The sequence below is a fragment of the Panthera uncia genome (genome assembly GCF_023721935.1).
Source record: "Panthera uncia isolate 11264 chromosome B3 unlocalized genomic scaffold, Puncia_PCG_1.0 HiC_scaffold_1, whole genome shotgun sequence".
NCBI classification, from domain to species: domain Eukaryota; kingdom Metazoa; phylum Chordata; class Mammalia; order Carnivora; family Felidae; genus Panthera; species Panthera uncia.
Genome location: NW_026057582.1, coordinates 121,694,843 through 121,710,192, shown reverse-complemented (window position 1 = coordinate 121,710,192; position 15,350 = coordinate 121,694,843). Strand labels below are relative to the sequence as shown.

General features: G+C 42.3%; 1 protein-coding gene across 1 annotated transcript in view; it reads left to right on the top strand.

Annotated features, from left to right (window-relative positions):
• The window catches only part of LOC125910412 (CHRNA7-FAM7A fusion protein), a 53,575-nt gene extending 42,090 nt beyond the window's left edge, over positions 1-11,485 (top strand). Inside the window, exons 6-8 of the mRNA XM_049614152.1 lie at positions 779-865; positions 3,733-3,842; positions 8,152-11,485. Coding sequence (XP_049470109.1) covers positions 779-865; positions 3,733-3,842; positions 8,152-8,670 — 716 coding nt within the window. The 3' untranslated portion in view covers positions 8,671-11,485. The remainder of the gene's footprint in view (positions 1-778; positions 866-3,732; positions 3,843-8,151) is intronic.
• Positions 11,486-15,350: the final 3,865 nt, after the last annotated feature.

The window sequence follows — 15,350 nt, the reverse complement described above, 5'->3', positions numbered from 1 at the left end:
CCCTCCTGAGAATCTGAAGGATCCTGTGATCCTACATAGAATATAAAAATGCCCAGGGAGAGACTACTGAGTTCTGTCCTGAGGGGCCTTGCTTTCTCCTCTCCTGCCACCCAGTCCTGTTCCTTGGTAGCAACTGACCAGCATTTGTTATGGACAGGGAACAGTTTAGTCTAGTACCAGTTTGCATCTGTATATTGCTGTCCACAGGGTGATTCCTTAAGATCCAATACAAAGATAAGAAAACTAAGATTTGGAATGGTGAGATGAATTTCTCAACATCTTAAAGAGTTACCAAGATCATATTTAGTACATGTAGAAATCATCCTCAAACCCCTATCTTAAGTGCAAGGCTCAGACACGTTAAGTGACTTATCAAAGTAAATAGCAAAGTCAAGACCAAAAGCCAGGTCTTTGGATAGCATGTTTTTTTTTTTTTTTTTGTTTTGTTTTGTCATGCTATATGAAACTACCTCTAGATCCTAGTGTAATAAAGAAAATGAGACATACTTGTGTTGAGTTCCGTAATTCATTTTGTATTGTTGTTCTAAAATTCTGGCTCCTAAACTTATCTCTATCTAGGACTCTGGTAAATGATGAGAAGTCCCCAGAAAAAATAGCCATGCCTATATGTACAGAGAATTCTGCATCTGGTTTCAGGATGTCACTGACCCCTCCCCCATACCTCTGTAGTTATTTGAATGTCAGGTTAGGCACAGTTAAGTGGAATTGAGTCCCTATAATCTGTTCTATCTCAGGCACCTTTGTGTTTATGTTTCAGGGATAACAGTTTTACTCTCTCTTACTGTCTTCATGTTGCTGGTGGCTGAGATCATGCCTGCGACATCTGACTCAGTGCCCTTGATAGGTAAGCAAGTGTTGGGCCTCTCTTGAAGACACAGACTTAGAGAGTACCCAGGATTTCCTAGCATGGAAACAGAGCATAAATCTGTCCTCCGTGCCCTGAAGAGCCCCCAATCCTCTCTTTGCCATAAGGAGTGACTATACCTATAGTGACTATATACCTATAGTGACTATAACTATACCTTGAGTCATTGTTTTTCCACAAATTCTTTGTCAAAATGTAAGGATCTCACATTTTAACTCTTAGCCGTTGTTTCCTGAGATACCTCAATGTCTCTGTATAAAGTTAAAGCTTGTGAGGAAATGTAAACAGGACAAATATATTTTGGCCAAGACAGATGTAAGGCATGACTTTCTGCCCAGGGCAGGATAGCAGAAATAGAAGACAGCATCACTTGTTGCTATACCCCTTTCTGGATTGGAATAAGCAGGAACATGCAAAGGGGTGCTCAGTTGTCTAGTGGTTAGGATTGGTGCTCTCACCAATAGCCAGGGTTCCATTCCTGGTTAGGGAATCAGACCTCCAGCCAGTTTTGAGAATGGGAAGCAAACGTTCTGACAGTGGATATTAGGTTTAATATAAGAATCCCTACTCTAGTTTGGTGATGGAGATCAGAAACAGGAAAGGAGTCTATGATTATTCCTGTTGACCCATGCCACCTGAGGGCTGCCATATGTGGTTAATTAGGGAGGACAGGAGTAGGGGAGCTTATATGGATACTCCCAGGCTTCACAAACTAAGAAGCCAAGGCTCATCTTTGTGGAGTTCCCTTAATGTGTAATAGTTTGGCCAGAGAGAGTAATTGTTGGTATGAAAAGCCTTTGTGGGTGTTCCTAGTTCTCTCAGTACCATCCAGAGAGCAAGGAACCATGTTTCAACTTGAGGGTCTGACCCCATTATTTCTACCTTCCAACGCAATACTTTCAATAGAGACTTTCAGCAGAAAGCACTCCCTGTGGGGCAGTTGGCAGAAACTGCCTTGACTGATGAACCAATGGGGAAAAAGCATGGTTGATGCATAGCCTATTTCTAGAAAGATGTGATGCTGTTGGCCTCTGACCTCTGTTGTTGAGACTTCAGCTGTGGGATCCTTTGACCATGGACACCTCCACAAGTCATTGTATTAGTCTTCTAGGGAGACCACAATAAAATTTCACAGACTGGGTGGCCTACACAACATAAATATATTTGCTTACAGTTCTGGGGGTTTGGAAGTTCAAGATCAAGATGCCAGAAGGTTTGAGATCTTCTGAAGCCTCTCTGCTTTACTTGCAGATGACCCCCTTCTTGCTGTGTCCTCACATTGGTCTTGCTGGGTGCATCCTTGGTACCCCTTTGTATGTCCAAATTTCCCGTTCTTATAAGGACACCAGTCATAATGAATCAGATCCCACTCTAAGGACCCCATTTTAACTTAATCACCTCTTTAAAAGGATGGTCTTCAAATACAGTCACAATCTGAAGTACCACGGGCTAGAGCTTCCGCATATAAATTTAAGGAGGCCACAGTTCAGCCCATACCAGTAAGAGTTTTGTTTACTACCCTTCCCTTTCTTAGAAATCCCTGATGCTAACTTTAAACCTCAAATGTCCATCTCTGGCAACTCCTCACCAGGGTACCTCTTGGTCTCCACAGTGGGGTAGTTAGTTCCTTCCTGCCCGGAGAGAAGGAAGTGTTCTTAACCAGGTGTGTGGTCACACACTTAGCCTCCGCACCAGAATGTCTTCTGCTTAAACCTCACCCCCCTTGAGCTGAAAGCCACACCAAAGTTCTAATAATCAGAGTTGCTGATCAAGGAATGTCTTCCTTGTGTCAGACTTTTTCCTAGATCCTGGGCTCATATAATTGCTAATTCTTGCACCAACCCTGCAAAGAATGCACTGCTTGCTATCCCTGTTATACTGGTGAATAACCAAAAGCCCAAACAGGCTGAGTAGCCTGTGTAAACTCACAGATGGCAGCCACTGGATGGGGGCAGGGGGTTGGGGGACGGCTGTTTTGGATGCTGCATGCTGCTTCTCCTTGGGGCCAAGATGGAGAAACCCATTGTTGCCCATCAGAGCTGAAGCTAATGTTCTCCTGGAAAGTCACTGCCTTCCACATCTTCCTCACACAACTGGCACCTCCTCCTATCTCTCATTAGATGGGGCCAGACTCATTTTCTTAACTTTTTTGTTTTTAAATGTTTATTTATTTATTTTGAGAGAGAGAGAGAATGAGCAGGGGAGGGGCAGAGACAGAGGGAGAGACAGAATCCCAGGCAGGCTCCCCACTGTCAGTGCAGAGCCTGATGTGGGTCTTGAACTCACGAATCATTAAATGAGCCGAAATCAAGAGTCAGACGCTTAACCGACTGAGCTACCGGGTGCCCCAGCCTCGTTTTCTCCCTAATACTAGCTATCCAGGCCTCATAAGACAGCCGGTGATGCCCAGGTTTGCCCTTGTTCCATCCCCACCCCCAGCACGTTCACAGCCTGTAGTCATCCCTGTGGTGACCACACCCTCACCACCCAAGTGTTTTCAGTTCCATGACAGTCCACATCCTTTATCCTGGGAACGATCATTTCAGCATCTGGTGAGTCGCTGTTAACCCTCAATGAAGGAGGCAATGGACGGAGTTCAAAACAGTGTAGTTAGGTAGGCCAGGCTGCTTTCGTGGATAGGAAACCAGGTCTCTGTGCTCTGGGCTGGCCTCTGCCTGCCAGGAATGTGGACAGGAGTCTGCAGGCCTGGAGGTGGCCCTGCCCTGCTCTTGGCTTCACCATCCAGCCCCAGGCAATCAGTCACCGCCATCTGGGTCTGCCTGCCACCCTGTGATAATTGTGCCATGGAGGCCCCGGGTCTCACCCTGTGTCTCTTGTCTCTGCAGCCCAGTACTTTGCCAGCACCATGATCATCGTGGGCCTCTCTGTGGTCGTGACAGTGATTGTGCTGCAGTATCACCACCACGACCCCGATGGCGGCAAGATGCCCAAGTGGGTGCGTTCCTCCTGTGCTTCACCACAGGGAGTCAGGGCTCCTCCCCAAGGGAGGCTCTAGGAATGATTTATCTATCTGAAAAATCCCACACACAGCCCAGCATTCCTAAACAGAACCATATTTCTCATAGCACCCCACCCATCTACATTATTGCATGATCTGTATATAGAGGACAGTTCTGGTGAGCATGCTCTTAGGCTCCCATGGCATTGTTCTTACAATCAGATGTTCCAGAAGAGGGCTCACACACAGACTGCTCTGTACATTTTGCTACCATAGTGTTTGTGAAACTACTTTTTGCATGTACACCACAGAGAACTGTGCAGTGGTTGGAAGCAACAGACAAGATAAGCACACAGCCATGTGGTTGGATCTTCCAAACAGAATGAGGAGTAAAAGGGTAAGAAAGAGTGAGCCATGTAATAACCTGTGTAGTCAATATATGTAGGAATGTAAACTTACCACAGGCCTATAAAATAAAGGTTAGTAGTTACCAGTGGGGAAGGGAGTATAGGATGAAAGCTAAAGGATGAAAACCAAATGATTGAATACAACAGCCTATTGTGTCAGCCCAGAGCATGCCACACCTTCCCAGCACCTGCTTAGCACTGGCATGCAGGCTGATGCTTACCTACTCACATGCTGTGCTCCTTAGGAGTCCAGTATCTGATGCTCACCTGACACTCAGGAAACCTTGATTAAGGCCACATGGGTCCTGGGCTTTCGTCACCTCACACCCACGGCAGGGGAGGGATGCCCCCCACCCGAGATACTTACTTGGACCCTGCAATCCTTCCAGTCTTCTTCCCCAGAGAGCATAGCCTAAGGGCAGTAGGAGCTAAAGGAGCCTCTTATGTGAAAACAAGATTGTTTTTCTTTGGAGATCTGTAACCTTGCATCCAAGTTCAGAAAGGAGTCTAGGACTCACCAACTTGCTAAAATGAAGCTGCAAGAAGCAAGATGCATTTTGTGAACCTCCAGCAACAGGGAGTTTCCAGGCCTTCTAAAAATATTCATTGTGCAATAATTTACAGTTACCCAAAAGTGAACTTAAGAAAAACTACTTAAAAAAAATGGCTTTACCAAGTTACTGTGTCCTCTTAGATTCTCTTCCATAGGAAATTCTTACACTTAACAAAAACTTTCCTCATAGCTCATTGCATCAGCAGTAGAGTGAGCTCCCAGAAATGGTGTTATCTCCCACACACGTCTAATCACTGCAGTCCATTGGCTTGTTTTCAGAAGGTGCCCTCATTAAAAGCTTGGACACATGTGTCCACATTCACCTGCATTCTCATCTGACTTTTATAACCCTGACACACTTTCTGTCTACCCATCCTTCCATTTGAAATAAGTAATACAGTTACGTGTTCCCAAAGTCGAAATAAAAGTAAAATTATAAGGAAGGATATCAGCTCTCATCCCTGCCCATCACTCTGCTTCCACCACCAATATTGATGGCCATTTCAATTAATTCTTCCATTATCCTTCAAGTGTTTATTTATGCAAATGTAAAGCTAAAAATATATATTATTATTTCTTATGTTTAAGACATGAAGGAAAAACAATTTTACCAACCTGGTAGTACTTTAGTATCCAGAAAAAAATATTTTTTTTAAATTGTTTTTAATTTTAAATTTAAATTTTGAGAGACAGAGAGAGAGCACAAGCAGGGGAAGGGCAGAGAGAGGAGACACAGAATCTGAAGCAGGCTCCAGGCTCCAAGCTGTCAGCACAGAGCCCAACATGGGGCTTGAACTCATGAACAACAAGATCATGACCTGAGCTGAAGTTGGACGCCTAACCAACTGAGCCACCCAGGCGCCCCCAGAAAGAAAATCTTAATTAAGACGATATGCTAATTATTCACCTCTCAGCACAAATGTGTCCAAACCAATGGCTGCAAATGAAACATGAAGCTTGTATGTCTCGCTTTCAATTTATATACCCTACTGCATTTTTCTCTTTCTGTGTGTATTTGAAACATAAACAGTCTCCAAGGAACTTTTATTATGATGTGTTGCTATGAAGAAGATACTGCCGGTGCAGCGGCATTATGTGACATTTGCACAGCCAGACACAAAACCATAACCTAATAGAAGAGGTCATGAGCACAGTTTGATAAGTGCCAAGAGGATAATTTCATCTTTTGAGATGCTTTAGCCTTGAAAGCTAATGATTCAGGCCATGGAATTCAAAATAGACCTGGCAGCATGGATAATATTAGTTTGAAATGTGCCCCAGGGTATGCACAAACACCCCCTGTCCCCCCCACCACCACCACCACCACAGACACACCTGGCCTTAGCTCTCCATGTGCACAGTTGCCTCTGGGTTTGGACGCATTCATTGCCCACTGCACTCCCTTGAGCTCTGGTTCAGTCTTCCCTGTGCCTTCGAAGTGCGGGTAGGGGGTGGGCTGAAGTCACAGGTGTTTTGAGGAAGACATTGTAGACCCTTTTACAGATGAGGCTGTGGAAGTCTAAACACATAAGTAACTTGCTTACTATGTGACCTTGAGCCAATTTATTAGCCTCTTTGAAGCCTCTGTTTCTTTGTCTGTAAAGTGGGGAGATTATACTCACTTCACAGAACCTCTGAGAGGCCCAAGTGAAATGACGTGCCTTAGGAGCCTCCTGTGGAGGGACACATGTGGGGCCATGTGGCCCTGCCCCTTAATGGTCACAGAAAAACTTCCAGGGTCTGCAAAAAGCCCTTTCCAGGCTCTGGAGGTTTGTCCATAGAGTGTGGGCAGGATATATAGACTGCCATCTGCTATGAACGAAAGGTTATCTTTACAGCTTAAGTGAACCTGCTCTTATGCCTTCTTGTTCTTTCATTACCTTTCTCCAGACCGGTCTATTGCAGTTATCTCTGATAAGATGTTATAAAAACAATTACCAAGAAAGTGCTGCAGGCATGAACTTCACAACTTACTGCCTAAACTTATAGATGTGAAACATACCTGCTATGTTGCTGATGGAGTTTGCCCACAATCATAAACCAGAGTTAAAATCAATATCTGGATAATTTCAGGGAAAGAGCCTACTTTTCACACACTTGTCTAAATAGGCTTCCAAGAATTTTTTTTTTTTTTTAATCTGGATTGAGTCTTCACATGGCTCCCTTCTTTTCATTAAAGGGAAAAACAAGAAAGATCAGTGATTTCTCTTGAGCATCTTGTATGCATGTGGGCGATATATGTTGATAAAACACTTTAAACCAGAAATTGACAAACTATGGCCCTGATGGTCAAATCTGGCCCACCAATTGTTTTTGCAAATAAAATGTTATGAGAAAAAAGCCACGTTTGCTTCTTTACATGCTTTCTATGACTATTTTGTACTTGATTAGCAAAGCCGAGTAGTTGCAATGGAGACCTTATGGACTTTATTGTGTGGCCCTTTAAAGATAAAGTCTGCCAACCCCTGCTTTAGATTTTTCCAAGTACTTTCCCACATATCATGTTACTCAGTCTTCACTGTGTCCTGATGAATTAGGTTAGAGATTCCTAAACTTCCCTGGTTCACAGCACCTTTAGTGTCCCAGGGATTTTTTTCACAGCCCCCGGAGCAAAACAAACAAACAACCTAATGACTCTATTACATTGGTCAAAACAACTTAATAAGTATTTATGTCCTGACCACTTAGCACCTGTTGGTACAGCACAACCTCTCAAATCTTAGGAGCACACTACCCTAATTTCCTGTCCCATGTTGACTTTCTTGGCACTTGCTTTTCATCAGGACAACAAAAACTGCTTTGTAATGATATGTCATCACCGCTAAGGGATCTGGTGTCTCAGTCTGTACTGCTTCAAGTTAGGCGTTCATGCAGCATCTGATAGGTGTCACAGGGTCACCCTTGAAAATCTTTAAATCTCCAGGGGTGTGCCATGGGACACTGGGGTGCCTCACAGGCAGTTAGGTATGATGGCTGTTAGTTACAGTTGAGGAAAGATTGGAGAGGGAAAATGACTGGTCTTATTCACACAGCTCAGGCAGGGCTCTCCTAAGATAACCCTCGCCTCCCACCTGCTTATCTGTCCAGAGATTGCTGTGTGTCTGCCACTGAGAATTCACTCCATCCTGGGGGGCCTTTCTGCATTGCCTTCATCTGCGTAGCTCACATTTGACTCAACCATTGTAAGGCGTTGGCACTGCCTGCCTGTGGAAACTCACCCCGGAAGGAGCAGGGGCATGTCACCCTTGGGGTCCACTAAGTAGGGCTGAGGTCCTAGGATCACCTTGCTGTTAGGATCAGCTGAGGCTCACCACCCACCCTGCTAACTGCCCCGTTGTCTCCCCAGACCAGAGTCATCCTTCTGAACTGGTGCGCATGGTTCCTGCGCATGAAGAGGCCCGGGGAGGACAAGGTGCGGCCGGCCTGCCAGCACAAGCCGCGCCGCTGCAGCTTGGCCAGCGTGGAGATGAGCGCGGTGGCAGGGCCACCGACCACCAACGGCAACCTGCTCTACATCGGCTTCCGCGGCCTGGACGGTGTGCACTGCGCCCCCACCCCCGACTCGGGCGTTGTGTGTGGCCGCATGGCCTGCTCCCCCACGCACGACGAGCAGCTCCTACATGGCGGGCAGCCCCCCGAGGGGGATCCCGACCTGGCCAAGATCCTGGAGGAGGTCCGCTACATTGCCAATCGCTTCCGCTGCCAGGACGAGAGCGAGGCCATCTGCAGTGAGTGGAAGTTTGCCGCCTGCGTGGTGGACCGCCTGTGTCTCATGGCCTTCTCCGTCTTCACCATCATCTGCACCATCGGCATCCTGATGTCCGCCCCAAACTTCGTGGAGGCTGTGTCCAAAGACTTTGCTTAATCTGGTTCTGGTCCCCAGCATGTAGGAAAACGCACAGACAGGTGATGTCATTAGCTTGGGGATAATTTGGGGTGCTAATCCCACAGCCACACTAAACGTGAGGACACTGATGTACCCGTAGCTGTCAGTCATGTCGTTACAGTCTCCTTGTTCCTTTCAGTAATAGGATCTCAGCACGTTTTTGTTTCATCCTCTCAGAGGGGCTCCTTGATATCCTTGGAACATCCTTAGGGTCCCCAGAACCACTGAGAGGTCATTTTGCCCATTCCCCAGTGCCTGGTGAGCCCTTTAGAGAGGTCAGAGTGGCTCAGGACTGCCAAGGGAAGCCTGTACACCTGGTTTGCATGCCTGCATGTCACTTGCCAAGAAGGCCTACATGAAAATTCAACATATGCTTTTGCCTGTTTACAAACCTAGATTGAAAATAATAATAATAATAATAATAAGCCGCAGTCACTAGATCCATTCAAATTATTGGTCAAAGGAAACAAAACTAAAACTAAAAACCTAACTGCTGGTGTTTTCTGCAATTCAGGTTTTATTTTTCTCTACCATAGACAGTTGGTAGAAAGAAACAGTTTTATGCTGTTCCTACATTTTAAAACACACACACACACACACACACACACACACACAGTTGATCTTATAAATTATGCTTTTACCAGCCTGAGTCCTGCCAGTCTGCCCTGTGGAAGGAATTAGGACAGACACAGATGTGTGTTGATTCTGAACTAGGACTAGACCCAGGCAAGTCAGAGGGATTGCTATAGCTCCTAGTGACTCACATTTCCTGTGCTGCCCCCAGACACTGGGGACTTGAGTCTGCTCTATTCTGAAACACCCAAAGGACAAATAGAGTTCTATTAGAATTACCAGCCCAGTGTAATAGCTAGAGGTTAAATTAAACCAGCTATGTATTTCTTTTTTTTAAATAATATATTAGATATTTCACATGTACTAGAGTTGATTAGTGTTAGAAACTTGTGGGTCCATACAAGTGCACAACATAAAATGAAAATATGCCAAGCTTTTCTTTATGTGTCAAGGCCAGGGGCAGGGTCTGGGACATCTTCTCGTTCCCTGTATGGCAGGAACTGGGAAGGGAATGATGTGGCCACTGGCTTTCCTGGATGAAAGGCCAATGGAAGTCAACAGAAGGGGCTGGCAGGCTAAAAATGGCTATACAACCAGTAACTCCAGTCTCTGATTTTTAGGGATCTGCTTACCCACAGCTCATCTACCCCAATGTTAGCCCAGAAAAGTGGCTTGAGCAGGTAGAGTCCCTGGAGATAAGTGTTTTGAAAGCCAGGGAAACTTTAATTTTAAACCTACATGGTGACATGGTTCACCACTTAACATAATCCAGCTGACAAAAGTCACTTTGCCTTTTCCCATTCTCCTTATTTTTTAATGACAGCGGAGGGAAACACAACAGAACCTCTCCTGTTCTATTGTTTCATATAGTAACTGCTCAGAGCTCAAAACTACAGAAGGCTTTGAGCTCCTGGGGATCTTTAATTTGCTTCTAACCCCTGAGATGGGTATATATTATGAGGGAAGATTAGATTTTCAGAGGAAAAGAGATTGCATACCTTTCTCCAGCCATTTATTTCACTCATTTCTGGGTAATGAGCATGGATTGGTTTGCACTGAGGAATATGGAGGCTTGGTGCATGCTCTGTGGGCACGTAAGCTCTGTGGAGGCTTGTGCATGTGGGCGCGTGAGCACTGAGTGCAGCTGCAGAGAGGATACCTTGTTTATAAGGCGGTTGCTAAATAAAAGCATTCCAGCATCACACCATTGGGAGTATGGCTGTTCTCAGAGTTTACCCATTCTACATGGGATAGATGAACAATGCACAATCTTTTCTTTTTGTGTTTATTTTTTTTTCTATTTTAGAAATCAGTAGAGGTGTTTTGATATCTAAGAGAATGCTTCATTTGTTACTGCTATCTGAAAATTAATGTCTACAACATTTTTCCTTGGAAAAAACTTTTTTTGGTTTTGTATTTTATACAGAAAAACATAAAAAAGCAAATAAAAGTATGTTGACCACTAAAATAATGCTCTGCCATTTTAAAAAGTAATAATAAGGAAAAGATGCACATGTAGTAAAAAAAAAAAAAAAAGAGAGAGAGAGAGAGAGAAAGAAAGAACGAGCAAGAAAAAGAAAAGAAAAGCATAAATGGCCACAGGGACCACCTATGAGTGAGCTTCTGAGGACTAGGAGGCATTTCCAGAAGGGAAGAAAAAGAAAGGGAAGGAGGCCAGGAGAGGGAGAAATGGGGTGTGGGAAGAGACTCCTTTTTTTTTTTTTTTTTAACCACTCATGGTATGCACACAGCACTCTGCACTTTGCTTTCTGCACTTAGTGTTTTATCTTTACATAACAACATATAAAGATCTACCTCATTCTTCTTAATAGCTGCTTGGCATACCATTGTCTCAGTGGATATAATTTCTTTGGTTAGTCTATTAGTGAACATATAGAATATTTCCAGTTTTTACTTTTATACACAAATCTGTAATTAGCATCCTTGATTTATATTTTAGCATACTTTTGTGACTATACCTTGGTGTAAATTCTAAGTTGGAAATGGAATTGCTGGATTTAAGGACATGTGCATTTAACATTTTGGTAGGTATTGCCAAATTACCCCCCAAAGACCGATCAATGGATACACCTACCAAGAGTGTAATGAAAAGGCCAATTTCTCAGCTTTCTCAACACTATTATCAAACTTAATATTTTTTTTCTAATCTGGTGACGGATTATATTGCAATGTTATTCTGATTAAGTTAATTTTATTATAAATGGAGTATCTTTTCAGATGTTTTTTGTAAATTTCAGTTTTTGTAAATTTATGTCCTTTATACAATTTACAGTTGGGTTATTTGGCTTTTTCTTAATTTGCCTGTGTACTTTGGAACTTTTCTGTCTTATGTCTTGAAAATATTTTTATTTGTTTAGAAACATTTTTATTTGTTTATTATTTGTGTTTTGATGTTATTTATTTTGTAGCATATATAAAGTTTTAAGTTTTATGTTGTCAATTTATCCATATTTGCCTCGGTAGATCCTGGGATTTGTTTCCAGTTTTAAAAGGCCTTCCCCATTCTGATTATAAATAAATTTACTCATATTTTCTTCTAAATTCTTATGGTTTCATTTGTTTACCTTTACACCTTCTTACTCCCTGGAATTCATTTATTACAGGAAATTAAGGTAAAAATGCATTTGTTTTCTCTCCCAATGGTTGGTCACTTGTGCCAACAAAATATATAATGGGGTATCCCTGTAAGGCAGTTAGTGTTTTCCCCATTTTGATCAAAATGCCACCTCATTTGTAAACCAAGTTTCTCTAAGTGTTTGGGGCTATTTTTACTCATGATTTGTCTAAGAATTCCTTTCAAATCTGAAGCTTTATCCATGTTAATATCAAATATTCAAATATTCAAATATCAATATTTTCAAAACAACCATCCCCTCCACCATTCTTCCCTCTCCCTTCTGCTCTCTTTCTATCCCCCTCCCTCTGTATTCTCTAACTCCCTCTCTCCTACACACACATTTTTTTTTAATTGAGGTCACAATGAATTTATAGATTGAGTCTTCCTACTTAAGACTGCTACAGTCTAGGCTTGTATTCAGTCTAAGTTTATACCACTTGGTAAATTTTTATGGTCTTGTTCATACAGGCCTATGAATTTCTTGTTTATTTCTAGATATTTTATCATTTGGGTACCATTTTCAGTGGAATGATTTCTTCCATTTTATTTACTAACTGGATGTGTAGGAATGTAGTTGATTTTGTATAGTAATGTCATAATCAAACACTTTAATGGTAATTTCTTACTGTTTCTAAGATTTTCTTTTGCCTTGTCCTTTCCAATAATTTCCCTTATTTCTTTCTTTTAGGCAATTGCATTTGGGAACAGTGTCAAATAATAGTGATTCAGGTGGCATACCTATTTTGTTCTTGACATTAATGGGATGGTTCAGTGTCTCACCATTCAACTTGTATGAAGACATGTATTTTCCTTGTCATAATAAAAAAGTATCCTTGTATTCTCAAACTATTAAGGCTTTCTGGGGAAGTTAGATTTTTGTCATAGCCTCTCAGTATCCATGGAGATGATCAGAAGGTTTTCCTCCTTTGCTCTAGTAGTTGTATTATATTAATAGATTTAAGACCAAACCACTATTATGTTCCTGAGATGATCCCTACCTGTGATTTTTCCTACTAATGTTGATAATTGAAATTAATCATTCTGCTGCTTGCTTTTGTGTGCTAAACAAAAATCTCTACATTCTGCAACCAGATACTTGGTTTTAGAATCATTTTTGTAAGTGAAAAAGAAAGCACCTAGTGGCTGTCTGGGCATCCCCTGGTATGTTTCTGAATTCCTCCCATGGGGCCAGTTAGGTCCTCAAGCTCTTCTGAAGTCACCTTTAGTTACATATTTTTTTAAAGAAAAAAATTTTTAATGTTTATTTAATTTTGAGAGAGAGACAGTGTGAGTGGGGTAGGAGCAGAGGGAGAGGGAGACACAGAATCTGAAGCTCCAGGCTCTGAGCCGTCAGCACAGAGCCTGATGTGGGGCTTGAACCCAGGAACTGTGAGATCATGACCTGAGCCAAAATCACACGCTTAACCAACTGAGCCACCCAGGGGCCCCTAGTTACATATTGTTTTAAGAAAACTAGTTACGATCAATTTTTTTAAACATATTTGCATAGATTTACAATACAGGCACTTAGAATTTTTTAATTTCCTCTGTATTGGTGGCTATTCCTTAGTTTTTTATTTCTAACTGTGTACATTTCTCCTTTCTTCTGATTTTATTGATTTGACTCACCAAGGATTTTGTGTTTGTATTTTCAAGCACCGAACCCTTAGATTTATTCATCAGTTTGGGGGAACTGGCCGCAGCCCCTGTTGGATTTGCGCTGACCTGACCTGTTCTGGAACAGCTTACACACTGTGCAAGGAGGAGCCACAGGTGGGAGAAACTGCCACCCTCGCTGGCTTCCAGGCCCAGGACAGGAGCTTCACTTGGCAGAGGGAGCCAGAGGGTCAAACAGGCCAGGCAGCACAGATATGTCAGACATGATTAGCCATTGTATTGATATGATGGCCACAGTTACTTGGAGAACAGACCAACCTAAAGCTTTAATTAACCAGAAGCCATCTTGAGGCACATGCTTCTGGAGGTAACTCTTTCTACATAATTTAATATTCTCTCATTACTACATTCTTTCTGACCCAAACCCTCCTGAAATTCTCCCTACACTTGACTTCACTGCTCTTGGCTCCTTTTCTAATTACCACTTACTTCATTTGCATATGGGTTTGATTTTATGATATCAGAACTTACCATAATATGGTTAGGAGGTCCTGATGTCTCACACCTGGGAGGAGGGAGGTACTGTCCACAATTTCAGCCTTTTTGAACTCTTGGGGTCAAATATCATTGTATTTTCAGCACACCCCATTTAGGAATCACAGGATTGCAAAATATTCCACAATTCTGCCCAGTTCTTCAGACTTTCTTGTCTGACTCTTCAATATCTCATTTAAAATTGTACACTCTTGTAATTTTTTTTTCTCCAAAAACCTTGTTATCAGTCCCACTTCTGGTTGTGTTGGATTTTTATGAATTTGCCTTCTAACAAATACTGCCCATCAACAAATTCTGCTGTTTTATAATTTTTAGATTTCTGCTTTTATTTTAATATTTCAGTCCTTTTCCTTTATTTATTTATTTATTTATTATGTAAGATTTATTTTTAGAGCAGTTTTAAGTATAGAAAAATTGGGGAAGGTTCAGAGAGTTCCCATATACCCCCACCTACTCGCATGCATAGCCTCTCCAAGTATCAACATCCTCTACCAGATTGGCACATTTGTTATAACCAATACATTGGCACAACATAACCACCAGAAGTTCATTGTTTACTTTAAAGTTCACTCTTGATATTACACTTTCTATGGGCTTGGACAAATGTGTAATGACATGTACCCGCCATTACAGTAACACACTGAATAGTTTCACTGTCCTAAAAATCTGTGCTCTGTTTATTCCCTCATCCCCACCAATATCTGGCAACCACTGATCTTTTCCTCCATAATTCTGTTCCTTTTTTTACCCCAAAATGCCATATAGTTGGAATCATACTGTATATAGCCTTTTTAGATTGGCTTCTTAGTAATAATGAATTTAGGGTCTCTCCATGTCGTTTAATGGCTTGATAGCTCATTTCTTCCTACAGGTGAATAATATTCCATTGTCTGGATGTATCACAGTTTATTTATCCATTCACTTACTAAAGGACATCTTGGTTACTTTCAAGTTTTAGCAATTATGTGTAAAGATGCTATAAACATCCATGTGCAGATTTTTGTTTGGAAATGACTTTTCAACACCTTTGAGTAAATTCCAAGGAGTACGATTGGTGGATCATATGGTGAGAATATATTTAGTTTTGCATAGAATACATAGAATGCATTTTGCATTCCTACCAGCAATGAATGAGAGTTTCTGTTGCTTCCCTTCCTTTCCAGAATTTGGTGTTGTCAGTCTTCCAGATTTGGGCCATCTAGGAAATTAGTGCTATCTCACGGCGCCTGGGTGGCTCAGTCGGTTAAGTGTCTGACTTTGGCTCAGGTCATGATCT